At 36.1% G+C, this 27,458-nt stretch overlaps 1 protein-coding gene and 1 pseudogene across 2 annotated transcripts in view; one reads left to right on the top strand and one right to left on the bottom strand.

The window, feature by feature from the left end:
• LOC118183542 (uncharacterized) overlaps positions 1–12,859 on the bottom strand; it is a 32,999-nt gene extending 20,140 nt beyond the window's left edge. The window contains exon 1 of one of the 2 annotated variants that reach the window (XM_085806762.1): positions 12,716–12,859. Coding sequence is in view for 1 of the 2 variants with exons in the window: in XM_085806761.1 (XP_085662887.1) it covers positions 11,660–11,994 (335 nt within the window). In the remaining variant the exon portion in view is untranslated. Of the gene's footprint in view, positions 1–11,659; positions 12,436–12,715 lie in introns of those variants that run through there. The other variant, XM_085806761.1, reaches the window with a different exon arrangement.
• Positions 5,385–8,385, top strand: LOC146993722 (uncharacterized; annotated as a pseudogene).
• Positions 12,860–27,458: the final 14,599 nt, after the last annotated feature.

The following is a 27,458-nucleotide window of genomic DNA, read 5'->3' as shown; positions in this document are numbered from 1 at the left end:
CAACAGTCACACTTTCGAATCCAGAAGCAGAGTTTGTCTACAAATTTTTAACTCATTCATTTGTATCATTATGCCTTAAGAACTTATGAAATTCATTGCTCAATACCAAATGAAATTTATCAACACATTACACAATAGATATACACAATACACAGACAGGATTGCAGAGTTTTTAACAAAAATTGCAGCTCCTCCTCTTCTTTGTGAGAGTCTATCACCTCTGTAGGTGCGATAATGAGCAATATACAGTCTATTGGCAGGAACAACATGTGTTTCAGAGATTATGCCAATATCTATGTTATATTCTATAAAAAAGTCCGAAAGTTCATCAATTTTGTTGACAATGCCAGCAGCATTCCAATAACAAAGTTTAAGCGAATCTGACTTATTGAATATGCTGGTCAGAATTAGTTTCATCTGATACTGAATTAGTGGCATTTTGACGGATGTTTTGCGCAAGGAGTGCACTTTTTTCTAAAAATTTTACATTATTCAGATGTAGGTTTTCTACATTCAAAGTGGTAACAAATAAAATGACATTTTATATTTTAGATCAGAAATTTCGGTACTCCGTTTTGAGGACCATAAAAAATCGCCACACTACTGTTGATGCCAGTGCTGCCAAAAATAATTGCGGCAGCCCTAACGTAAGAAAGGAAGTATAATAGTAAATAACTATCTAAAGATTATTGTTTTAATTTAGATGAAAGGTTAATTTCATATAATACTTTTTTATTATTATACACTCTTAGACAGAAAATAAAAACTGACGCACCATACCACGACACAGCAAGAAGATATAAAGCAAATTGGACACAAATTCATATGCATACAGGTTTCAATGGAAAATGCAAAATTTTACATTCTGGCTGCCAATGAATGAACGGTTGTCGCTACAGTGCATCTGATCTGTGCAACTGGCAGGGTATTTAAGAGGAATTATTACGATTCCAAGTCATACATTCTTCACGAATTTCATTCCGTCTTATCTGGTAGACAGTAACTATGCCTCGCATACAGGTGCGCGAATGATATGTGCAGATGTCAGAATTTGAGAGAGGTTGTGTAGTTGGGCTCAAAGAAGCCGGTTGGTCTTATCGGCGAATAGCATTTAAGCAGGAGCGATGCCACTATTAGACGATATTGGCAGGAATGGGTGAACCATGGCCGCACACAGCGTCAAAAAGGAAGCGGTAGGCCTAGGGAAATGACAGAACGTGAAGACCAAGCAATCGTCAGAGAGGCACACACAGCCTCAGATGCATCATTATCATCGATTGTACATGCAACTAGTGCTTCAGTGACCGCAAGGACCATTCATAGACGGCTTACAGAAACGACGGCTTACTGAGGTCACGGCGCCCCTTGCGCCGATTACCATTGACTTCTTCCTGTGTAATATCATGCCTGTTTGCAGTGGTGTCGGGCTCATTCGCACTGGAATGTCACTGGCTGGAGTAGAATAGTCTTCAGTGATGAGTCCCGCTTTAAACTGAACCCCGATGACCAGCGAAGGCGCGTCTGGAGACACCCCGGACAGCGGTGTGGTACCAACCTGACTGTCTTCCTGCAGACAGGCCGACAACCAGGAGTGAAGGTCTGGGGTGCCATTTCATTTTATAGTAGGACTCCTTTGGTTGTCATCCGTCACAACCTTACAGTTACGTCGCCGAAGTTCTAAGGCCCGTTGTGTTGCCCTTCAAGTCACACCACCCTGGGCTTACATTTTAGCAAGATAATGCTCCCTACTGCTTGCCGAATATTACATTTCTACTGCTTGCCAAATATTACCTTGGCCATTAAGGTCGCTGGATCTCTCTCCTATTGAGCACGTTTGGAGCATTATGGGCAGGGCCCTCCAACCAGCTCGGGATGTTGACGATCTAATGCGCCAATCGGACAGAATTTGGCACGATATCACCTCAGGAGAGCATCCACAACCTCTATCAATGAATGCCAAGCCATATAACTGCTTGCATAAGGGCCAGAGGTGGACAAACGTGTTACTGACTTTTTCACTTTGTGAAGCTCTATCACTTCAATAAATCATCCAATTTCTCTCAAACTGTAATCATTTGTTTTTCTGTACATGTACATCACTTCTACCGATTTTCGTCCCATTCAGATACTTCCTTCTTGGTGCATCTTTTTTTTTTTTTTTTTTTTCCCCTAAGTGTGTAATTTATAGCATAAAAAAGGCTAAACATTATTGAATGGAAGCATAAGAGAAAATAACTATTTCAGATCATTATTATAATTTATATAAAAAAAAGGCTAAACATAACTGAATGGATTCCTGCATCACTATTTCGCTACCGAGTTATCGCTAAAGCATAAGTTCATCTCGTTGGTTGTTCAAACATAATTTTCTATAATGAATGATACCTTTTCTTTGAAAAAATTCTACAGCAAACTTTTCATCATGGGCAATTCCCAAATTGTTAAATCTATAAGATTTTAAAAATTAAACTAGTATTTCAATGGCATCTGAAGAAATATAGAAATATCTAAACTTATGCAATTTGAAATCAGCACGTACACTAGATTTGGCGCATTGTTAAATGGGCACGTTTGCTAGATTTGGCGCTTTTGCACATACATTTTCGCTCCAATTTTTTACACTCCTCAAAACGGAATAGTACCGAAATTTCTTTTTCCATTCAATTGGCTTCTCAACCACAAACTGCACTTTTTATGTGTTTTGCTTATGGAATTTTCACTTGTTCGGCATTTTCTGAACTTTTACTGTACTTGCTCAAAGCATTTTGAGCAACCTCAAATCACAATCATGTTATATGAAGATTTGGTGGTTTCAGTATGAAAATTTTTTGGCACTTTTATGTTATCAGGATCAGATTCAGAAATGTATGTATGCATGCATGTACACATACTTAACTCTGCCTACAAAAAGGAAGAAAAAAAGGAGGGGGATCAATTCTTTATCTCCCATTCTACTGGACTGATTGATGAAATTTAACATATGTTTTTCATGTCTTGAAAGCATGACTTATAATATATATTAGATTTATACATAGCATTGTTCAAACATAGGTATTTTGACACAAAATCAGATTTTTCTGAAACAACATACCAATTCCATATTTTGATTCTCTGACTCAAATTATACAAAACCGACAAATTTTGTAAAAATTGCACTAATTGTACTGAGTTTTTAAAAAAATTAGGTCTCAAAATTTAAACTCCTCAGTGTTAATTCGATTTGTGTATATTTATGAATATCTCTTTTCTTTATTAAAGTTACTTGATTACTTTTCTCACAATTCAAAATTTAGGTTCAATAAAAATAAAATTTGCAGATATTATCCGATTTATTTCTAAAATTTGTATTTTTTAGTAATTTTTATAAATTTTTACCATCATCTTAAAGTAGATGTATTTCTAAGCATACCTGCAAAAAATTGTGTTTTTTATTCAAAATTTTACAAGATATATGTGAATTTATATATTGATGCATTTTGAAATTTGGCATATTTGTTATAAGTGATAATCATGTCAAATGTGGTTTAAGCACTTTGTTAAAATTATTTCAAAGATGCACCTTTTCCTGATCATGCATAATGAAAGGGAAATAGGTTACCATAAATTAAGCATTTTGCCAAGCGAATTATTCTTGGTACAAACTAAAAAATGTGTGCCAAGATAAATTTTTAAATTTCTCAGTAAGGTTCTCACCAAATTTTACAAAATTTAATATTTAGGCATAATTTGAATAGTAAAATTTAAATATGAAAAAAAAATCGCTATATCACTTCAGAAAAGTCTGATTTTGAATCAAAATTACCTAAAACAATGTTGTATATGTAAATCTAATATATAGTTTGTGTCATGCTTTTGAGACATAAAAAAGACTAATTAAATTTTATCAATTGGCCCAGTGGAACAGGAAAATACAGAGCTCCCTCCTACTGTATTTTTTTTTTTTTTTTTTTTTTTTTTTTTTTGCAAAGTGTACATATACTTCTGAATCCAGTTCTAATAATAGAAAAGTACTCCTTTTTCAGACTTCCTATAAACCATAAGAAATAAAAAATGATAAATTTGCTTTCTTCAATAAAAATTACTTAATTCCTAACCCTTAAATGCAGAGTGTAGCATATCTGCAACATGTAAAATAACTGTGCTTTGGTGGAATTTCCCTTAACTAATCTATGTTTCATCATAGCATCTTTTCTTCAACAGATGACAGTAGTGCTGTTTTTTTACTAAATGTGGCGTGAAGTATCACAGTATGTCAAATTTTCAGAATTCGCTGATGTTTTGCTTACTCTGATTCGTATTTGGAGTTATGTTACTACAAAATAAAAATTCACCTACATAACATAAAGTATGTAGATTCATGCTTATTAAAATAATTACCGTATATACCCGCATATAAGTCGAGATATTTTGGACAAAAAAAAGACTTCAAAGTGGGGGGGGGTCGACTTATACGCGGGGCCATAAAAAATTAAAAGAATCGGAAGTTCAAAAATTTCTTTATATAATGCAGTTGTTTTCTTCCCGCACTCAAATTGGACGACTTATCAAATAAGTCACTTACTTGAAGTAATTTCATGACTTAAATTATGTGACGAACTAATTACAGAGTCCCTCTGAAATTATTATAAAATCATTTAAAAAATGTTGTATTAGCAACAAACTAGATGGCACGGAAGATGATGCTGTTTTTGAAAGTGAAAATGACAATGAAGGCTCTAGTAGTGATTGTAACAATACAGAGTTCGAGACTGAAAATATGTATGATGATGAGCCAATGACAACAGAAGAGTTCTATGAAATGTTTGGCGAATCTGACCATGAATCGGACATTGAAGGATTTTGATTTTGTTTATTTACCAAGGTATTTTTTATCGTATATTTACTTTCTTTTTCTCAGATGATTTTAAATAAATGTAGTACTTAAAAAAAATTTTTCGAAGTTTCTCGATCGATTTCGGAAGTGGGGGGGGGGTCGACTTATACGCGGGTTTCTTATTTTCTACGAATTTTTTATGTCGAAGTGGGGGGTGTCGACTTATACGCGGGTATATACGGTACTCATTTTTCATTATTTTAGTAATGACAGCAGTTTTTGCTTGTGACTACTGTTATCTATTACAAAATTTTAGGATATGTTACAATATGATTTTATTGCAACATTTGAAACTATTAATTTAGAAATTTAGCTTATTTAGGCACTTAGTAATAGAATCATGCCTGAATTACTTATTTTTAAAAATGTGTTTTATAAAATTTAAAAATAAATCCATTATTCTAAGTGATTTTTTTTTTTTTATTTGGAAACTAAGCATTGTATAGTAATTTATATTGTTGTATTATATTCCAATTTGTATTATTATTTATATTTATACTATTTTAGGTAATGGATGAATTATTTGACCATTGGTGTTTTTCGAAGAAAGATGCTAACCCCCAAAAATATACAGAAGTATCTTTTACTGCCTTTTGGAAGTGAGGAAGATTCTAGCAATTTCAGTGATGAAGATCCTTCATTCAATCTGGATCAATGCGAAATGTACACCTCTCCAGATAATGAAGACTATGAATATGCGTTACCATAATGTTCAGCTTCATATAACTTACAAAAGAGAAGACAAAATCACATGCCTGCAACAACAATTCCAAAAGAAAAAGGCACTGCCACTGATGTTCAAAACAAAAAACCTAAAATGAATATCAATATAACCAGTGTTTTATCAAAACCAGAAGTTCCAAAATAATGAATACATGGAAGAAAAGAAATCTTTTCATATCTGAAGAGGATAAGAAATTCAAGGGAAACTTGGAATACCCAAACAAAATTACCATACAGAATACCATTTGACATACAGAAGTACCTTGGAATTTGTTTGCTTACATCTGTAACTTATAACGCTAATATACGTGATTTTTGGTATGATGTAACTGGTATGGAGCTTGTGAAAAACACAATGTCATTAAATTATTTTCAAAAGCTTAAATCTAACCTCCATTTTAATGATAATGAAAAAGAAATACATAGAGATGAACCAGGCCATGATAAATTGTATAAAATCCATCCAGTTATTGATTCTCTTCTTGAAGCATTTTCATCTGTTCGTTTTGAAGAGTCATTTCCATTGATGAACAAATGTGTGCCACTGAGGTTAGGCATCATTTACGACAATATATGAAGAATAAACCCCATAAATGGGGCTACTATCTCTTTATCCTCTGTTCTACATCAGGATTTACTTGCAATTTTGAAATTTATAGCGGTCAAGAAAATAGTCCTGTGTCGTGTTTGCCAACAGAATGAGATCTTGGTGCATGAATCATAAGTTATACTTCAATAATTACTACACATGAGTTCCATTACATGAGTACATGCATATACAGGGCATACTTTCATTAGGTACAGCACGCAGGAACGGAATTCCTAATTTCAAACTTCCTACAGAGAAGGAGTTTCCATGAGGTTCATCTGATGAATTTGTAGCAAATGTGGATGGTGTTGATATATCATATGTAATACGGAAAGATAAATAATGTGTAGTACTTCTTTCGACATTCACAGGCAAACTGCCAGAAAAGAAAGTAAAGAGTTTCGAGCGATCTACGAACACTCATAATGAAGTTGATTGTCCAGAAGTTATCACAATCTGTGATAAGCATATGGGTGGAGTAGACTTGTTGGACAGTCATTTAGGTCACCACAGGATCACACTAAAAATTAAAAGGTGGTATTTCAGGGTCTTTTATCATCTGATTGATCTAGCAGTAATAAATGCCTGGATCTTGTATAAAGAGGTATCATTAAATAAAGATCTCGGAGCTCAAGTTTTGAATCAAAAGCATTTCAGAATTGAAGTTGCAGATTTTCTACAAAATGGGAAAAACTGGTGCACTAGAGAGAGGAAGACCAAGCAACGAAATGCAGGGGCAACTGGAAACAATAAGGAAAAAATATTCCAGGGCTGTGGTACCACCACTAATTTGAGATTTGAGACAAGACTCAGTCGATCACTGGCCAAATTGAAATGCCAAAAGAAACAGATGCAAACTGCCTAGTTGCAACGGTTTCACCTATGTATCACGCACAAAATGCCTTGTATTTCTATACTTCAATAAAGACAAAAACTGCTATAAAAATTTCCATAAATAAGGCTGCATAGTTTGGCAACTGGTATTCATATAGAATATACATTTTTTTAAATAAACACATATTCGTTAATAAATATCACTCTAACGTAAATTTTTTTAAATTGGTAGAATGTAAGGAGGATTGTCATTTTGTGCACATTGTAGCAGGTATGCAACATAAGAAAAAATAAACACATTATACAAAATATTGATTTCTCATTTTTTTCATTATTTTTCATGTAATCAGATGATAAAAAACCCTGAAATACCACCTTTTAGTTTTTACTGTGATCCTGTGGTGATCTAAATGACTGTCCAACAAGTCTACTCCACCCATATGCTTATCACAGATTGTGATAACGTCTGGACAATCAACTTCATTATGAGTTTTTGTAGATCACTCAAAATGCTTTACTTTCTTTTCTGGCAGTTTGCCTGTGAATGTCGAAAGAAGTACTACACATTGATTGTCTTTCCGTATTACATATGATACATCAACACTATCCACATTTGCTACAAATTCATCAGATGAACTTCATGGAAACTTCTTTAGTTTCTTCTCTGTAGGAAGATTTCAGGGTCTTTTATCATCTGATTGATCTAGCAGTAATAAATGCCTGGATTTTGTATAAAGAGGTATCATTAAAAATAGATCTCAGAGCTCAAGTTTTGAATCAAAAGCATTTCAGAATTGAAGTTGCAAAGATTTTCTACAAAACGGGAAAAACTGGTGCGTTAGAGAGAGGAAGACCAAGCAACAAAATGCAGGGGAAACTGGAAACAATACGGAAAAAATATGCCAGTGTTGTGGTACCACCACTAATTTGAGATTTGAGACTAGACTCGGTCGATCACTGGCCAAATTGGAATGCCAAAAGAAACAGATGCAAACTGCCTAGTTGCAACGGTTTCACCTATGTATCACGCACAAAATGTGTTGTATATTTCTATACTTCAACAAAGACAAAAACTGCTATAAAAATTTCCATAAATAAGGCCGCATAGTTTGGCAACTGGTATTCATATAGAATATACATTTTTTTTAAATAAACACATATTCGTTAATAAATATCTCTCTAATGTAAATTTTTTTAAATTGGTAGAATGTAAGGAGAATTGTCATTTTGTGCACATTGTAGCAGGTATGCAACATTAGAAAAAATAAACACATTATACAAAATATTGATTTCTCATTTTTGTCATGTGTAATAAACTTTCCTTAGAATTAAATATATTTTTTTAGAAACAAAATAAAAAAATCATGCATGTAAGGGTTTGCTTTCTTCAATAAAAATGACTAATCCCCAAGATTCTTTTGAATTTATGTATGCAACTTAAAAAACTCTAATCATAAGATAGTTTAACTTACAAAAAATGACTGTTTTGTTAAGTATTTGACCTTAATCATTATGTCCACTAAGCTAGCCTCACGAAGTTGTTCTTGTCTATTAAAATAATATTCATATTTTCATAGTAAATATTATGAATAAAAAGTTTTCAAAGTGTATCATTCTATTTCATTGTTTCATTAATGAAATAGCTGACCTAAGGAATATAGGTAATTATGTAGTTTGAGATATTACAACTTTTAGTTAGTCATTTATTTCTTAGATGGAACCACTAAAATCCCATTTTTATATCTGAATATGCAATAAAATGGCAGGAAAAGGAAATGATTAAAATAAAAACCAATTTTAGTGCTGCCATTTAACAAATCAATGCGAGCGAGCTCGTTGCTATCAAAAGTGCTCTGGAGATTTATCTCTCTAAAGAAGACCAGAGTTCCAAGGGCATCATCATCTTCTCTGACTGCAGATTAGCATTGCAAGCGATCCAGAAGGGCAAATGACAACTCAGTCATCAGACCATTAAGTTCACAAACAAAATCATTGCTGCCCAAAGATCCTGCATCTTACAATGGATACCGGCTCTTGTAAATATTTTTGGTAATGAGAAGGCCAATGAGCTTGCAAAGGCATCCCGTGATTCTCCTCAGCCATCTAACTGCCTAACCCTCATTGATGCCAATGCAGTTGCCAGCAAAAGACTAATCGGTCAAGTTAAAGGAAACTCCATCCCGGAATTGAACTGTGACAGAGCCATATTGACTATCATAACTAGACTTAGGACAAATCACTTAAAAAGGATGAGGATTTCTGCAGACAGACAGCGTAGTTACACCAACATTTGTCCTCATTGCCCAGATGACATCCCACTGTCTCACCATCACATCTTCAGCTGCCCAGCAATCCAGGCCAGATTGTTTAACATCGGCATTGAAGACCCAGTGGACCTACTTTATACCAATAGAGCTGCCGAGGTTGCAAAAGCTGTCTTTGACAACTTTGGAGCTATATAATTGCACTTTGTCATAGACGCGACATCATCATCAACAAATCAATAACTAACTAAAAACAGTAGATCACATACTACAAGATAACCAATGTATATATATTTCTGATGTTTAGAAAAATTTTACCTCAATCAAAATCAGCTGATAATGAAAGTCTGTTTTCTCGCTGGAAGCATCAAGTTGGTGCATATCTTTGTAAAGAAAGCTGGAACATGTTGTTCTATAATGCAAAAAATCCAATTTTTATCAACAACTTTTATTCATGTAAAATGACGTCTTTTCCCTAGCTCAAGTTTTAATTCTATAATTCCATTTTATGCTTAAAAATTATGCTGGGCATAATTAATTTTTCTAACTTATAATATTTAACTCAATTCCTAATTGATGTGCCATTTTTAGGGTGATCAATAATCAGACTTTTAATATGCTTTCATGCTATAATTTGTAAATAAAAATGTTGTTACATAAGGCTTTATTGGAAATATTAATCCAAACATATAAAACAGCTTAAGTATCACACATGAACAATAAGTAATAAAAAAGAACAAACATTTATAAAGTAAGAATCAGAATAAATGAACATGAGAATAAAGGTAAAAAGTTAAAAATTTAAACAACAGGGAAAAGAACATAAGAGATGTAGTCTTTACAAGGAGGTCATGATTGTAAATAAAAATAAAAATTGTAGTTTTGTAGTTTTTAAGGTACACTGTTAGCAACATTACTTCAGAAAGATATTATACTATTTGACCAGAGTATCTAGCAATCATTGTTTAGCTTTCTTTCTTCAAAGTTGCACTTAATGACTTTTCCATTTGATTGGTATCCACATTTAGTAACATTTTATGATTTGACATCAAGCTTTTCTGATGTGGTGTTGCTAATTAGAAAGTACTTAGTTTAAATGTTTCAATAATTTAAAAATAACTTTCATATTATTTTTAGTTCTCTGCTCTTATTTCTCAAACAAGAAAATGCTTTTCTTAAACCAAGTTTTTGCTTCAATGAAAGACAAAATTATAAGCCCGTTTTAATATAAATTCATAACTTTCCATTCTAATTTCAAGTAAATGAAAATTAATGTTCACCTCTAAATCATTCATCCTATTATACACACAAAAACTTTTCACTAGTGTTTTATATATTTTGTTGCATAATGTCCAAATACAGTAGAACCTCAATTATACTCAGTAATTAGGATTGCAATCACCTCAGACAGTTGAAAACTGTTAATACAGACTAAATTTTTAATCATGCCAGTTTTTTTTCCCAAGGTTTTCTGAAACTCAATATTTGAAATTAAAAAAAGCAGTAAGTATAGCTATTACAAAAAAGTTAGTCCTTTTTGTGATGGTTCTATAATTTTATCAGCTACTACAAAAACATACCAATTTTTTTTTTTTTTTTCAACAATAAAAGATCCACAGCAGAAGCATTTAGGACATAACTTTAAAAATTTTAGAGCTTAGCTCAAGGTTTCAGTAACTCTTAATGGCCAAGTGGAAAAAACACTGAATACCGATTGTTCGATCTGGGTTCAAATCCTAGCAAATGGGCAGACTGAAGTTTCCATGGTTTCTTCATATGTAACAAAATCATGAAACAATATCTTTTCAAAAAATAAAACCATGAAGGTATCCCTTTCTTTAAGTAGAAAACACTTGGGTGCTTTGCCAAAGTAAACCATAACTACGACTCCAGCATGGCTAATATTGACAATTTTCATTATCATCCTTAACTATCACTGCAATTTTTATTATTTCTGGATGAATGAAACAAATTATTTCTCCACTCAAAACTTGATAATTTGGTTCACTATATTCTAAATTTATCCATTCCAAAATAAAATCCCATTTTTTTTTCTTAAATAATGCACAATAAGAAAATTGTTAACTGAGTCAATACAGATAAAAAATGCTGAAAAGTCAATCCCCTCTAAAATTTACAAATGTTACTAATTTTCATTGTATCATTTCTAATATTACTAAATTTTCTCAATTGTCTATTTAAAGTGATTGCTGGCTTGTGTTAACATGACCTTGACTTGGTTAATAAAAGTTGTGTGCTTTTGATTGAATATGTATGTAAAGTAGAAAGTACCTATCTATACACATGTATAATACTATCAGATAATTTAAAATAGTGACATTTAAATTATAACTAAGGTTTTTTTTAAAATCTTACCTATAATGAGAATTCAGGGACTTTTCATTCTCTAAAATCCAATGTAGTGTTTGGTGCATTTTTTCTAATGTATTGTAATTATGAATAATATCTACATCAAAATTAACATTGAGATCTATATATAAATTATCCGTCTTTAAAGAAGAAATTAAATACTTCATTTTACATCTATTTAAAAGTATATTTCGATGAGCATCTATAGAAAAAAATCCAATCTCTTTTGGTTTTCCTAAAAGCGGCTTTTTTACCAAATCAAATGGTTGAAAAGGTATTTCTTTTTCGTCAATATCATCTGAATCTATTTGGGTGAAATTTATTGTACACATTGTGAACATTTATTTAAACCTTAAAAAGTTTCTCTAAATAACTTTTCCTCCTCATCTAAATAATTCTCTAATAACTTTTCATCATCGCGATCATCCATACAATATTTATTAGATCGGCAAAAAGAACATTTCCTTTCCAGAAAATCGGATATTCTAAGAAGTCACTCTTCCAATTTCTTTGGTACAATCATATAAATCATCTAACAAATAAACAAAGAAAAGAAAAAGCTAATAAAAGATTATTTGTGTCCATGCTGAAGCTTGGTAATATTTGGGAAGTGAAATATAGAAATCAAACCAATTTTTTGGTCTGTAGTCAAAACCAAAGTCTGTAGCCAAATACTACCAGTTGCTAACATCAGACATTACATTTACACATTAAAAATAAACCGCTAAATAAATTCACGAGTGACTGTACGCCGCGTGTAACTGAAGATATTCAACCAATCAGAATGCATCGTTCTAACTCTTCTGCTTTAATTGAGAGAGATTTTAACGCTAAGCGTCAATGCTGGAATCAACGGCGAGAAATATTTAGTATGATTCAAAATAAAATTTATACTATTCATGCCTCTGATAAACCTTCACATTACGGCTATAATAGTTCTTCTATAATTGACTTTATTTCTATCTAACAACCTCGACTGTAAGTACCAAATTTCTGTTATTCCAGCTCTCTCATCTGACCCTAATCCCATTCTTATTGAAATCAGCATAAATAGTTACTTACCTTCACTGAGCAGGAGTGTTGGCGATACAGACTGGAAAAAATTCATAAAAATAATTCGTCCTTTTCACAGTACTAATCACCAGCTGCTTCGTGTCATCAAATTACTGACGGTTTCAATTGTAAGTTCCCTACCGGAGCCATTTTCCTTGATATTGCGAAAGCTTTTGATAGGGTATGGCACAGGGGATTTATATACAAACTTATCAAGTTAAACTTCCCTGATTATTGTACTAAACTTATTCCTGGAAATCCCAAAATTATCAACAAAGACGAAATTGTCTCTGAAATCAAGTAGTTTACCACCTATATTCAACATGCTATCAATTTCTCTACCAATAAATTTATCAGTTCTCATCCTTTTCTTCCTCTTTCAGCCAGCATCAGACAGAAAATCAAATGCAAAAATCCTATTAGGAAAAACTGGCAAAATACAAGAGACCCAAGGCTCAAAACGCAACTGATCGCTCTTCAACGTGACATCAAAAGTACTTCAAGTCGCAAAGCTGGCGAAACTTCCTCAACTCTCTCGCAACTGAAGATAATTCTCTTTTTGACATTGCAAAGAAATTTAATAAACCGTTCAAGCAAATTCCGCCACTTCATGCTACCATCGGAATGATTTATTCAGACGAAGATGAAGCTAATACCTTCGCAGATGTACTAGAAGAAACGTTTACTCCCAATACTACCCCTTACGACAACAATCATATCTCCAAAGTTAATGATACTGTTAATACCTTCTTAAAAATCCTAGATCATTTGAACTTTACATTCCTCGCCACGCCTAAGCTGGTTGCCGATTATATTAGCTCCTTAAAACCCAAAAAAGCTCCAAGTGTTGATGGTATTTCTACCAAGGCGCTGAAACAAATTCCTTTCAATGCCATCACTTGTCTTACTAAGATAATCAACTTTATCATCAAATTCTCTTACTTTCTTAATATATGGAAACATGCCATCATCGTCGTCTTCACAAAACCACATCAAAATTCAACGTTTCCTCAGAACTACCACCCAGTTAGCCTTCTCAGTCAACTTTATAAAATAGCTCAAAAAATTATTCCGTATCATCTATATCAAATTATTCCACAGAGCTCTTACATTCCAGAAGAACAGTTTGGCTTCCGTCCTCTTCACAGTACTAATCACCAGCTGCTTCGTGTCATCAACTATATTACTGACGGTTTCAATTGTAAGTTCCCTACCGGAGCCATTTTCCTTGATATTGCGAAAGCTTTTGATAGGGTATGGCACCGGAGATTTATATACAAACTTATCAAGTTAAACTTCCCCGATCATTGCCTACACTTATTGCTTCCTATCTCCAAGACAGAATCTTTGCAGTCAAAATTGGCAGTTCTGTTTCTACCACGAGAGAAGCTGGAATGCCCCAAGGATCTGTACTTTCACCATTATTATATAACATTTACATTTACGATATTCCTAAAGACCCACAAATTACCATCGTTCTTTTCGCTGATGATACTGCAATTATGACCCAAGCTTCTACTGTTACTGTTGTCTAGCTCCTTCTTCAGTATTACTCCAATCATCTAGAAAATTGGCTCACTCTTTGAAGGACTGCAGTTAATACTGAAAAATCAAAAGCAATAATTTTTCGCAAAGGACAAATAAATTTCATACCACCTAGACCTCTTCTGTTTAATGAAGAAATTAACTGGGTTGACGAAGTTAAATATCTGGGAGTCATTCCTCATAAAAAATTGACTTTTCAGAAACATCTCAGGGAAACTGTGAAAAAAATTAATATCACGCTTGCAACTATGCATCCACTTCTTGGCAGAAGTCATATGCCCGCTTCTAATAAACTCCTTTTGTATAAATCTATACTTCGCCCAGCACACTATGCTAGTCCTGCTGGGGCCACGCTGCCAGAACTCACCTTCAACATATTAAAGTTCTTCAAAACAAAGCACTCAGAGAGATTATCAACTCGCCATGGTTCATTCCAAATTCGTATATTCACCGTGATCTCAAAATAGAAAAAATTTAAGATTATACTCAAAAACTTGCCAGAAATTTCTTCTATTCAGTTCTCACTCATCCTAACAACTGCATCAACTCTCTTAGATGTTCTCCATTTCCCAGAGAAAGCACAAATATCCATCTGACATTCTCCATCCTTAACATATTTTACTCATACTAGATTCTTCAGTTCACTGATTTAGACCTTCGACCAGAAACTCACCTTATTCGTCGACTGATGGCGGCCACTTTTACTTTCGTTTTTTTTTTTTTTTTTTTTTTTTGTTTTGTTTTACCGATGTTCTTCACCTGATACAAAATAAAAGGAGGCGCTGCTTTCTGAAACTCAAATTCACTATACGTTCTTAGTTTTAGGGACAATCAGAAAGCATCGTTGCGCCAAAACTAGTATACCAGACTGTACTCGTTAATGTTATGATAACTTTTGTCGCACTTCTTGGGTAAAAATAGTTCATTTTTCTTTGGTTAAATTTTATGGTATATTGATACGGTTTAATATATAGTTTTTTTTTAATTTGCTGTACATGGAGTATAGGTCAAGAATATATAATATTTATTGTGAAAAATTTAAATCTGAATTTCCAAAACAAATATAACAAACAGCCTTATATCCCTCTCAATTTGCTTTCTCGATATTCATATATATTATGATTTTTTTATATCTTTAATTTACAACTGGTAAAAATTATAGTACTGTGATATTTCTTTGTTCTTTGCTTATTTGAAAATTCTTGGTGAATATCAAGGTCCCTTATTATTTCGTGTAATAAGATACGTAAAATTCAAGATATTTTTTCCACACTTCACATGAGTATTCTCTAAATTTACGTACTCACTCCTCTGCCTTTTATAAATATAAGAGATAAAAAATTATTACAGATCTAATCAAAGAAGATAATTCTAGCACAGGTACAAAAAGAGACGTTGAGAGGGAAATGAATCAAAAACAAACCCATTAACTTGTTCGTGTAAAAAATTGGTTGCCAAAAACAGCTTCCGGCTTTGGCTAATTTTGTTTGTTTGTTTTTTTTTCAGATGCCGGCGGATTTTACCTACCAATATCCTTGTTACCCACTCGCAAAGAATTTGTAGGGTTACCTAGGCAGTTTCGGTGAACCTCTGAATTAAATCTTTGGGGAATTACCGACTCAAGGTGGGTATCATCTTCTACGGACCTTGGACCACACTATCAAAGAAAGATCAACTGGTTTTGCACATACTATATAAAGGAAATGTGAATAGCAACCTTGATTCAAATGACGCCAAATTTGACTAAGTAAGCTTAGTCAAATTTGGCGTCATTTGAATCAATAGATTATCAGTTGCGTTCAGTGTTCCTGCGTGTGATTTGGGTCGTCGCACCTGTCGTATAAATGCAAATTTTTGTATTCATTTTGTGAATTTATCTGATTATATTTTTTATTTTTTACACAAACCCTCAGGGGGCTCACTTTTGTGAGTACGGGTGTGGCAATCCCGAGGTACACTAGCCCTTCAGGGGATCATCTTCTTTTTGAGACGGGTGTCACGATCCTGGAGCCCCAGTGATCTATCCTCTTTTCCGTCTCCTCTCCTATTTGCTGGAACTTTTTCCCTTCTCTTCTCCCTCGTGGTTTCTCTCTGCAGAGTTTGGGGCTCGTCACGAGAGACTGGAACAGCCCTTGTCTCTAGTCTTCGAGTAGCGAGAAAACTGCCCACGTGTTTGCCGTGCGTGGAGACCCGTGTCGCTGGAAAGGAGGGTCCTGGTAGTTGAGGGGCGAGGTACTGTCCCCAACACACTGCTTTGGCCTCTGCTTCAGCTAAACGGGAGGCACCTTAGTCGTCCTCACGGGTGTCAATCGGCTGGTCACTAGTCCTTGTGTCAGTGGCTTGGGGTCAAGCTCTCGGGAGTACCTGCTTTCGGGAAAGCCGACTGTGGGGCTTCAGTTTGCGTATAGGTCCGGCTAGCCCTAACACAGGAATCTGTGTTCCCTTGTTGGGCTCCGTGGTGGGCGGGGCCGTCGGACCCGAATCTTTATTTTTTCACTATGGCTTCTTCTCATATCTACTTAATTAAAGATTTCGAGGTAACTCCAGTCACTCAAGTCACTCCAGTCATTCAATCTAGTTCTGAAACGTCTACAGCTAAACCAGTCACTCAACCTAGTTCTGAAACGTCTACTGCTAAACCAGTCACTCAACCTAGTTCTGAAACATCTACTGCTAAACCAGTCATTCAACCTATTTCTGAAACGTCTACTGCTAAACCACTCACTCAACCTAGTTCTGAAAAGTCTACTGCAAAAAAATTACGTACAGATACAAATGAAAAAAATCATAACAATAGCCCCCGTTTCCTAGTCATCTCTAGTCCTTCTGGCGAAATGCATAAGATGTCTCCTTTCGTAATAAACAAATACATCCAGTCTTGTATTGGTGAGCCGAGAAATATAAAGCGTCTCCGCTCCGGAGACTTGCTTATTGATACAACCTCAGCCACCCAGTCTGCTTCTTTACTTCAGATAACTAAACTTGGGCAAGCGAATGTCACTGTAACACCACATAAGTCACTCAACTATTGTCGGGGTGTAATCTCAGAATTCGACCTTCTGTATGTTTCTGAAGAAGAGATCGTTTCTGAGCTATCCGACCAAAATGTCTGCGGTGCAAGGCGGATCAAGATGCGTAAAGAAGGTAAGTTGATAGACACGAAACACGTGATCCTTACCTTCAACACGCCTAATCTGCCTAAGAATCTTAAGGCTGGATATTTAAATATTCCTGTAAGACCTTATATTCCAAACCCTATGCGATGTTTCCAATGCCAGCGTTTCGGCCATTCTAAGACGTCTTGTCGTGGCAGCCTCACATGCGCCCGATGCTCACAGATTGGCCACGATTCTGATAATTGTACCGCTGCGCCTTTGTGTATAAATTTCAAGGGTGACCACCCAGCATTTTCTCGCATGTGCCCGAAGTGGAAATCGGAAAAAGAAATCCAGACTACGAAAGTTACAAGGAACATCTCTTACGCCGAAGCCAGAAGACTAGTCCAGAGCACACAGCTTCGACCAAATACATCATACGCCAGTGCTGTTAAATCATCTCGTACAGTTGCCACACAAACATCAATAGGCACACAGACCCTACCAAATAAAACCCAACCGTCTTCATCCAATAAGAAAAAAGAAAATGCAACCCATATAGTACAAAAAAAAGAAACAGTTATTCAAAGTAAGCCCAAAATTGCCACACAAAAAACATCAAATAAAAATAGAAGTCGCAGCAATAGCTCTCTTGATGAGATGATTTCTGAATCTGCGGATTCAGACTTTATGGAAGTGGAAGAGGGTCTAGAAGTTCCCAGGCATCTACTTCCACGAAAAACAAAAGAACAGCACAGGAAAAACAAAAACCATTCATAATGGCCACCCTCGTGTCATGGAACTGTCGCGGTTTCCACCGAAATTTGCTAGATATCAAATCTATAATTAATGTGTATCATCCTGTATGCTTCGCAATACAGGAAACAAATCTAAAACCAGAACAACAGGCAAAACTTCGGAGGTTTTCTTTCGTCAGGAAGGATAACCTTGCAGGTGAACGCGCCAGTGGAGGTGTAGGTCTCCTCTCCTCACTGGATTATCCCTCAAATGTTCTTTCTTTGACGACATCCCTCCAAGTTGTCGCTACTCAAATAAATTTTGATAATGTTGTTTCATTTGTTTCTTTGTATTTGCCTCCAAATGAGCACATCTATCAGCAAGATTTAAATAATCTAATAGAGCAGCTGCCTGAGCCTTTTATCATAATAGGAGATTTTAACGGCCATAGTCCGCTGTGGGGTAGTAAAGATACAAATTGCCGAGGAAGACAAATAGAGCAGATGATCGAAGATCATAGCCTTTGTCTCCTGAATAATGGGCAGGATACTTACTTCCATGAGCCTTCAAGGACATTCCACGCTCTCGATCTTGCCATCTGTTCACCATCTCTGCTGCCATTTTGCACTTTTAGTGTGGGAAATGATCTTTACAACAGCGATCACTATCCCATTTTTATATCTCTTGCACGAAGAGGAGCAAACCCCATGTCGAGATCCCTTCGATTCATACTCGATAGGGCAGACTGGGAACTCTTCTCTTCCGTTGCAGAGCTCACAGATGAAATGGTAGAAGATGCGCATATCGATGTTGCTGTTGAAGCTGTTACTAATACTATTACTCAGGCAGCTATGTTGTCCATTCCTAGAACATCAGGAAAAATGCTCAAATATACGAAACCATGGTGGAATCGGGACTGTCATAAAGCACTGAAAAAACAGAAAAAAGCATGGGGAATTTTTAGTAGATATCCTACTCTGCGAAACCTCATAGCTTTTAAAAGAGCCAAAGCAAATGCACGAAAATTAAGAAGGCAGAGTCAGAGGGATTCCTGGATTTCATATGTGTCCTCAATAACATCCTTTACGCCTAGTAAGCGGGTTTGGGAAAGAGTTCGAAAAGCATGCGGAATGTATAAAGACCATTCACTTTCCTTTCTGGAAAAAGATGGCCGAGTGATTAGCTCCATAGAAGAAATTGCAAATACTATTGGTGAGACATTTGCTGCCGTTTCTTCAAGCAGAAACTATTCACCTGCATTTCTCTCTATCAAGCAACACTCTGAAATAAATCCCATCGCATTCAACTCTTCCAAATCTGAGCTGTACAATAGAGACTTTACTATGGTTGAATTAAGGAGAGCTTTGTTGCAGACACATAGGTCTTGTCCGGGTCTGGATGGCGTGTATTATGAAATGCTAAAACATCTGTCCTATAAGTCACTGAGTGCCCTTCTCACACTTTATAATAGAGTGTGGAAGGAGCGTACATTTCCCAGTGCATGGAGGAGAGCTGTTGTCATTCCTATTGCGAAGCCAGGGAAAGACCCGAGGAATCCCTCAAACTATCGGCCAATTGCCCTTACCAGTTGTGTTTGCAAACTGTTTGAAAAGATGGTAAACAGCCGCCTAGTCTACTTCTTGGAAAGGAATAATATTATATCGCCTTATCAAAGTGGTTTTCGAAAGGGGAGAACAACCGTAGATAACATGCTTCTCTTAGAGACATCCATTCGAAAAGCTTTTGTAAGAAGAAATCACCTTGTCTCAATTTTCTTCATAGAGAAATTTCAATAGAGAAAGCTTATGATAAGGCATGGAGATACGGTAATACTTCGCGATCTTCACGAGAGTGGCTTGCGCGGCAACCTACCAATTTTCATTCGGAATTTCCTGAACGCTAGAACTTTTCAAGTAAAAATTTGCTCTGTTTTTTCGGATGTTTTTCAACAAGAAGTGGGTGTGCCTCAAGGCTGTGTGCTTAGTGTAACCCTGTTTAGTTTAAAAATAAACTCAGTACTAAAAGAACTATCTTCCACCATCTTGGGATCTCTATAAGTTGATGATCTGCAGATTAGCTGTCGAGGGGCAGACATGAGATACGTAGAGAGGCAATTGCAGATGGCTCTGAATAAGATCCAGGAATGGTCAAACAAACAGGGATTTATTTTTTCAAACAGAAAACTTTGTGTGTTCACTTTTGTAGGAAGCGAGGTCTCCGTCCTGAGCCTGAGTTATATCTGAATGGTACAATTATTCCAGTTACGCCCGAAGTAAAATTTTTAGGAGTGACGTTCGACCGAAAATTGACCTTCCTTTCTCATGTTTTAAACCTGAGAAAGAAGTGTCTAAAAACACTAAATATTTTAAAAGTGTTGGCAAACACCTCCTGCAGAACGTTCCACTATGCTTCGCATTTACGGAGCCCTTGTTCGCTCTAGACTGGACTATGGCTCAGTTGTTTATGGATCCGCTTGATCATCAGTTTTGTTAAAACTCGATCCTGTTCACCATCAAGCTCTGCGGATTTGTTCAGGAGTTTGTTCAGGAGCTTTCAGGACTTCTCCTGTCCAGAGCTTGTATGTTGACTCTAACGAACCATCACTTTATCTGAGGCGTGATCAGTTGTCCCTTTTGCAATATTTTAATATTCTGTCTCAACCTGAACATCCCAATAAGCTGTGCTTACTTGATAATGTATGTAATACTTTATTTGAAACACGTCCATCCTGTGTTCCTACCTTTCCTTTAAGACTTCGCCCTATCATTGAGGAACATTCCCTCTCTGATATGCGCCCCCAAGCAGTACAGAACTTTGAAATCCCACCTTGGGAAAATTCACGGTGTCAGCTTCTTGATGTTTTCAAACATCACGTGAAGGCAAGCACTAACGAGATCGTTTACAGACAACTCTTTGCTGAGCACAGGCAGAAATATAGCAGTTATTCTATATACACAGATGGATCAAAGTCAAATGATCATGTCGGGATGGCTTTTGTATTTGAAAATTACATAGAGGGCAGATGCCTCTATGCTTTCTCAGTCCTAACATCTGAACTAACTGCAATATATTATGGTCTTTTGTACATCTCAAAGCTCTGCCACAAAAAGTTCATAGTTTACACAGACTCGTATAGTGCTCTTAAATCCTTGGAAGCTTTTCCCAACACTCAGAATCCTGTGGTAGTGGATGTTCTCAAAATTCATATAAATTTAACGATTCGAGGTTATGAAGTCCTGTACTGCTGGGTTCCTGGACATGCTGGAATAAAGGGAAATGAGCTTGCAGATATCGCAGCCAAATCTGCTGTTGAACTGTCCAGTCGCCTTATACCTTTTAGAGATAACTGCAGTGTCATCAAGGGTAAGGTCTGAAAAAAATGGCAGCAAATTTGGGATGTTCAGCATCACAACAAGTTGAGAAACGTCAAGCCTAGAATTGAGCATTGGGATTTTGCTGGAAATCGTAAGGAGGACGTTCTTTTGACTCGCCTCAGAATTGGTCAAACTAGAGTCACACATAACTATCTTCTCAAAGCTGAAAATGAGCCTGTTTGTTTTAATTGTAATGTTTGTTTATCTGTTCGTCATATTTTAATTGAGTGTCCATGTTTTAATAGTCTTCGCCAGAAATATTTTAATAGCTGTGACTTACCTCTCGACCGTTTAATCGGAAGAGAGGTCAATTGTAATTAATTTTATTATTTAAAAGAGATTGGCTTTTATTACCTAATGTAATTTGTTTTGAAGACTGTGTCTTGAATTTTAATATGTGCTTTTAACGTGTGTTTATATGACTTCATCCTCTGGATTTGGTACATTTATCTACTTGTTTTTATTCATTGAATTTTAATGACATCAATTGTAATCATCTCATCTTGTGTTTGGCGCGTCATAATCACTCACTCACTCACTCACTCTATTTTTTACACATATATTGTTTAATATAAAACCATTAAAACTGAAAATCATCTTGACATGATTATCTGTTCCATTGTCTTTTGCTGTATGAAAGATTTTGCTTTGTATTCTTTATATTTACTCAATTTTGTACCCGCTTGATTTATATATTTATTTTTTAACATAAATAATGTGATAAATGCTGAGCATGGCAAGCAAGGTCTTCACATTGGCGATGACTAATCTATTACATAATCTATTACGCTGCTATGCACTATCATCTGCCCAATGTTCTCAAAAATAATGAATCAAACATAAGAGGAAATAAATATAAATATAAATCAAAGAGAGAAGCATAAGATAAAGAAAATGAATTTATTCACATAAATCAAAAACACAAATGATAACACAACTTTGGTTCCAAATATAAATAGTTTATTATACTATTTAATTGTTTTTTAAGACTAATGCAAAGCTGCTTGTAGAAATTTTTCTGTTTAACTCTTTCGCATCAGTAGAGGCCAAAATCTGTTCCTCTCGAACATCTGAAAAGCCCATGTGTACGAATTTTTGTTGGAGTAGATTTCCTTTTCTCATGTCAAGTAGAATGGTACAACGTTAACAACAACGTACTTACTCTTGGGGATCTTTGTGTGATTTCACCCACTGTGTGCAGTTCCCCTCCGGTCAGAACTGCGACTGCGAGCATCAATAACTAAATGTTGACTCTAAATAAGGGTGAAGGAAGTGCATTCAAATAACAGAGCTAATTTTAGTTGCTTCAGATGCACAAAAAGAGATATGTGGCCTTGCTCATGCTGGACGTGGCGAAAGCATTCGACCGCGCCTTGCATGAGGGGCTTATTTACAAGCTTATGGATTTAAATTTCAGCAAGGAGCTAATCCAGATTATCAAATTCTTTCTCACGGATTGAACTTTCTTCGTGCACATTGGTGAGGACTCTTCTGATGACAGGCAAGTGATGGCTGGCGTCCCTCAGGGGTCAATTTTAGTACGCATGTTATATATGTTCTATGTGGCGGACCTGCCTACTACTAACATGGCCCATAACTAGGCTTGCCAGATTTCTGAAATGTTCAACCGAGACACCGGACAACTGACTGACTGATCTTTATCGCAAGCGGCTAGCGCCGAGGTGGGCGAGTCCAATGTTATTACACACGAGGGGGTGTAGTGTGTAGTCTCTTTCGGCGGTAAAGCAGCTACACCTCTTAGAGCCCATAATTGGCCCCGCAGTGACAACCTCTCGCATCGCGCAGGGTCACGATATAAGACAAGACGATACGATGACAATATTATTTATTAGCATACCATCACTCTGCTATAGTTTTCACTTTTCATACAGTACAGAAATAAATGACAAAGTAATTATCCTAAATAATCCTTCACAGTTAATTATTTTTAGACTTTTTGGTAATCTATAAAACCAAATTTAATTCTTACCGGGACCTGAAGTAAACCGGCCGGAACACCGGGATTTTGTCTTAAAACTAGGACGTCTGGCAAGCGTACTCATAATTTCTTTATGTTTTGTTATGCAGACGACACAGCGCTTGCTGTCAAGTCTGCATCATCAAACTTTGCGATTACCAAACTTCAGAGTATCATGCCGCAGTTAGAGCTTTGGTGCTTTAAATGGAGGATAGCTATTAATGTTGACAAATCTAATCTAATTATTATAAAGAAAGTGAACACCCCAGTCACTAAACAACTAAAGTTATTCGGGACTGCTGTGCTTATACTAAATAAAGCTTTTTATCTGGGGATTAAATATACCTCAAACTTTCAGTGGAAAGAACACATTAACTATGTCAGAAACAAGATGTTGTGGGTGATTCAAAGCCTCACCCCTCCTCTTTCTCCGGATTCCAAATTGGACCTGAGACGGAAACGTCGTATTTATATATCGGTAATCAGGCCTCTTTTTCTTATGCGTCGCCCGCCTGGGCTTTTGTCCACAAGAGAGAAGCTTAATAAGCTACAGGTCACGCAGAATAAATTACTCAGGATGATGACTCGAGCTGACTATTATGTCTCAAATCACACGCTCCACAAAGATCTAACATTTGAAACGGTAGAGGATTACTTCCATAGGATGAATTCGAACTTCTTTAAAAAGGTTCAGGACTGTAGGCATATGGACAATTTCAATGTCTTCAATTACAGTACTCGAAGAAAACTCTTAACTTTAGACCTCTCGCGGCCCTCCTCACCCGTGACTAAAACTTCCCCACTTAATTTTCAATCGTACATGCAAGCTTAATATTTTCTTACTACTTGTCTTATATTGTATTTTGTAGCCTGTCCCGGGAGAGATCTTGTCACTAGATGTCATAGATCTAGTCCCGGACTTGTATGCTGCGCCCGGGGACAGATGTCCCCCCTTGCCCCACTCTAGCTACGCCACTGCTATACATCATATGAAGCCATCAAAATCTTATTCTTCACTATCTGAATTCTAAGTCTTCCAGATCGTCGCATTCATCCTCTTGGTTTACAGTCTCTTTATCTAAAGATATAATTTCAGCTTTTTTGAATCCTGCTATTATTGACGATGTTTCTACCGATTTCCATGCACTTCCTGCCCACTTTGCAATTTCTTCATAAGATGTTCTACGCATTTTACCGCTTTTGGTTTACGTATGCAATCCTTCACTCATCCAACACTCCCACCGCTTTCGGACTTCAGCTTTGAAGGATTTATTACCTGACAAATCTAACGGTTCTAAGATTTTGTCAAACCACCAGGAACTATTGCTTCGGTCGTAGACAATTTTTGACATCTGGTTTTCACTGACTCAAAGAAATGAGTACGCATAGAATCCATTATCAATACCCTTTGGTTGGAAAAAAGATCCCATACGACACTGCCAACTTACGTCATTAGGAAAATCTCCCTTCGGAACAGTCTTTCGTTTAAAAATGATTATCGGCGTTAGCTTGTCACCGTTTGCGGCTCAAGCTAACACACATGTAAATGACGTTCTTTCATGCCCCGTCATAAACACAGATACAGTTTTTTCACCAGTTTCATCAACAGTTCTGTTTGCAGGAGAGTCGAAAGCTAACGGCGTTTCATCCATATTTATTATCTGTGACCGAATAATTTTTTTGTCAATAATAGCTGTCACATATTTTAGAAAAGATGACTTTTTATCCTGCCAGTCCATTGGTAATTGTTAACTGACTGTTGTTCTAGTACGCACAGAAATATTTTTTCTTTTCATAAATCTGCTATACCTCCTTTGAAATCATTTATGTTCATTCGTTTTGCTGTAAATTTTGCTTGAAAGCGAATTTTTACAATCGAAATTGCCATTCCCTTTCCTCGTTGCTCCTTTATCCAGTTCGCAAGGTCGTTCTCTAGATTTGGCCACCTTACAGTACCACTTCTTTTGGCTCATTTCTGTTGTGGCATATTTTTAAGAAGTTCTTTTTCAGTTCTCCAACGTCGAATACATCTGTTGTCCACTTCAAACTCTTAAGCTGCTGCTCGATTTCCAATTTGTTTAGCACGTGAAATTACATTAAGCTTAACTACCAGTATAGCTTCTGTGCCGTTTAGGGACATTTTCAAAAAATTTCCGCTCCCTTCTTACTTAAAAACTATTCAACATGTACTTGTACCCAAACTGATGGGATCTGTATCTGGCAGAATGCCAAGAAAAATCCATTCATGCTGAAGGAATTACGTCAGAGTTCCTTATTGCGAGGCAGAAAGGCAGGGGTGGGGAGAGGATGGGTCCTGGAAGATTCATCGAATGGCAGAGGAGAGAGACTATTCAAACTGATGAGAATGTTGATTTGAAAGGGGGAAGAATGCTATTGTTCTGAGATCTCGCTTAGGGTGAATAAGGCATGTAGGTCCGTTCAAGGGAAAGAATGTAAACAAAATAACGTTCGCAAAAAGCAACTGAGTGGTCTTTTGTGTGGGAACAGCACCAGTCTGTGCACTATGACAAGGCCATCCAAACTATGTACAATGACCATCATAGGAAATATTTTATTTTTAGTGCACCTAAACGCCGCATGGCTAGAAACGCCGCACCCGCTGAAAATTTAAGTTTTAAACACGTAAACGCCGCGGCGTTTCTTCCGGAAATTACGGTACATACGTTCGTACAGATGCCACGAAAAATTCTCTTCAGAATTCATTTTAAAGCAGTTTTATAATTATTTTGGAGGAAAAGAGTGTTTTATTCTGTCCTTACGTACATATATCACGGAAATACATCGTTAAATTGCATTTGAAAGAGGTCAAAATGGATATTTTTGTTGAAATATGCTGCCTAAAACTTTCGGCGATTACAATACTTCCTGAAGTGTCTGGTGTGCAAATATAGAAAAATAACACTTCTCTGACTCCTATGGAACCAATATTTTATTCCTAACGATGTTATAGATTCTTATTCAGAAGATTTATTTACATTTTACATGCACGTAGCATCGCGTGACAAAAACTCGAAGTTTGTTTACTTCGTTCTTCGCGGAGACTAGAAGGTGTTGCCGTTCCGCTTTAACTAAATTTCATTAGAAACTTAACGGAATTGAAGCGACACTACACACCCCCTTCCTAGTGACAGCGATTATGGAAGATAGTCTTTAAAGTGACTGGGAAACCTTACATGTCTGCCGGTTCTAGTAGTCTTGGTTTCATGATGAGTTTCTGAATTTTCTTCAGTGTTCTTGAGTGCATGTGTTTCCCCAAGTTCCGCTTTCTTGGAATGGGAGTTTTGAAAAGGAATATCAGAATCTTGCACTAGGAAACATGGCTTTAGTCTGTCTATTGAAACTCTTTTAACTTTTCCTTGGATTTCAATATCGAAGTACTTATCCTTTCTTGCTCTTACAGGATACGGTCCAAGATAGACAGGCTGTAGCGACGAATTATTAACGTTGTTGTATAGGAATACTTGAGAACAGTTGGAAAGATGTTTAGAAACAAAGCCTGTTCTATTTCCATGGGTGGTGGTAGAACTTGGCTTCATAGCTCTTATTATTTTCTGAAGGTTTTGAGAAAATTCAGACTGTTTCATATGAGGTACTGTTGAAAATAATTCACCAGGTAATGCTAAAGAGGTTCCGTATACAAGTTCTGCGGATGAGCAACCTAAGTCTTCCTTGATGGCAGATCTTATGCCTAAAAGAACAAAAGGCAATGCTTCCAGCCATGATTTTGACTCGAGTAGATGACATTTGAGACTTGCTTTTAACCCTTAGCCTGTCGAGTGATTTTCTGCGAATGCCTTTAAAACTGTCGCTAGTTTTGGACCGAACTTCCCGTAAAATGTCGCGAAAATAACCCTAAACCTCTGAAAATTGTCAAGCAGTTCTTTTGTTATTTCCCATCCCTCCCAGAATTTTATTTCAATGATTCCGCTAAGTGAGATTGATTGCTATATATTGTTCAGTAGCTGTGAGCTCTCAAGAGAATTGCAAAAGGCTAGACTCTC

This window comes from Stegodyphus dumicola, chromosome 12, assembly GCF_044657685.1.
Source record: "Stegodyphus dumicola isolate Sdum_Otavi_A_Nest chromosome 12, ASM4465768v1".
In the NCBI taxonomy this organism is placed as follows: Eukaryota; Metazoa; Arthropoda; class Arachnida; order Araneae; family Eresidae; genus Stegodyphus; species Stegodyphus dumicola.
The sequence above is the reverse complement of the archived record's forward strand: the minus strand, read 5'-3'. Positions and strand labels throughout refer to the sequence as shown.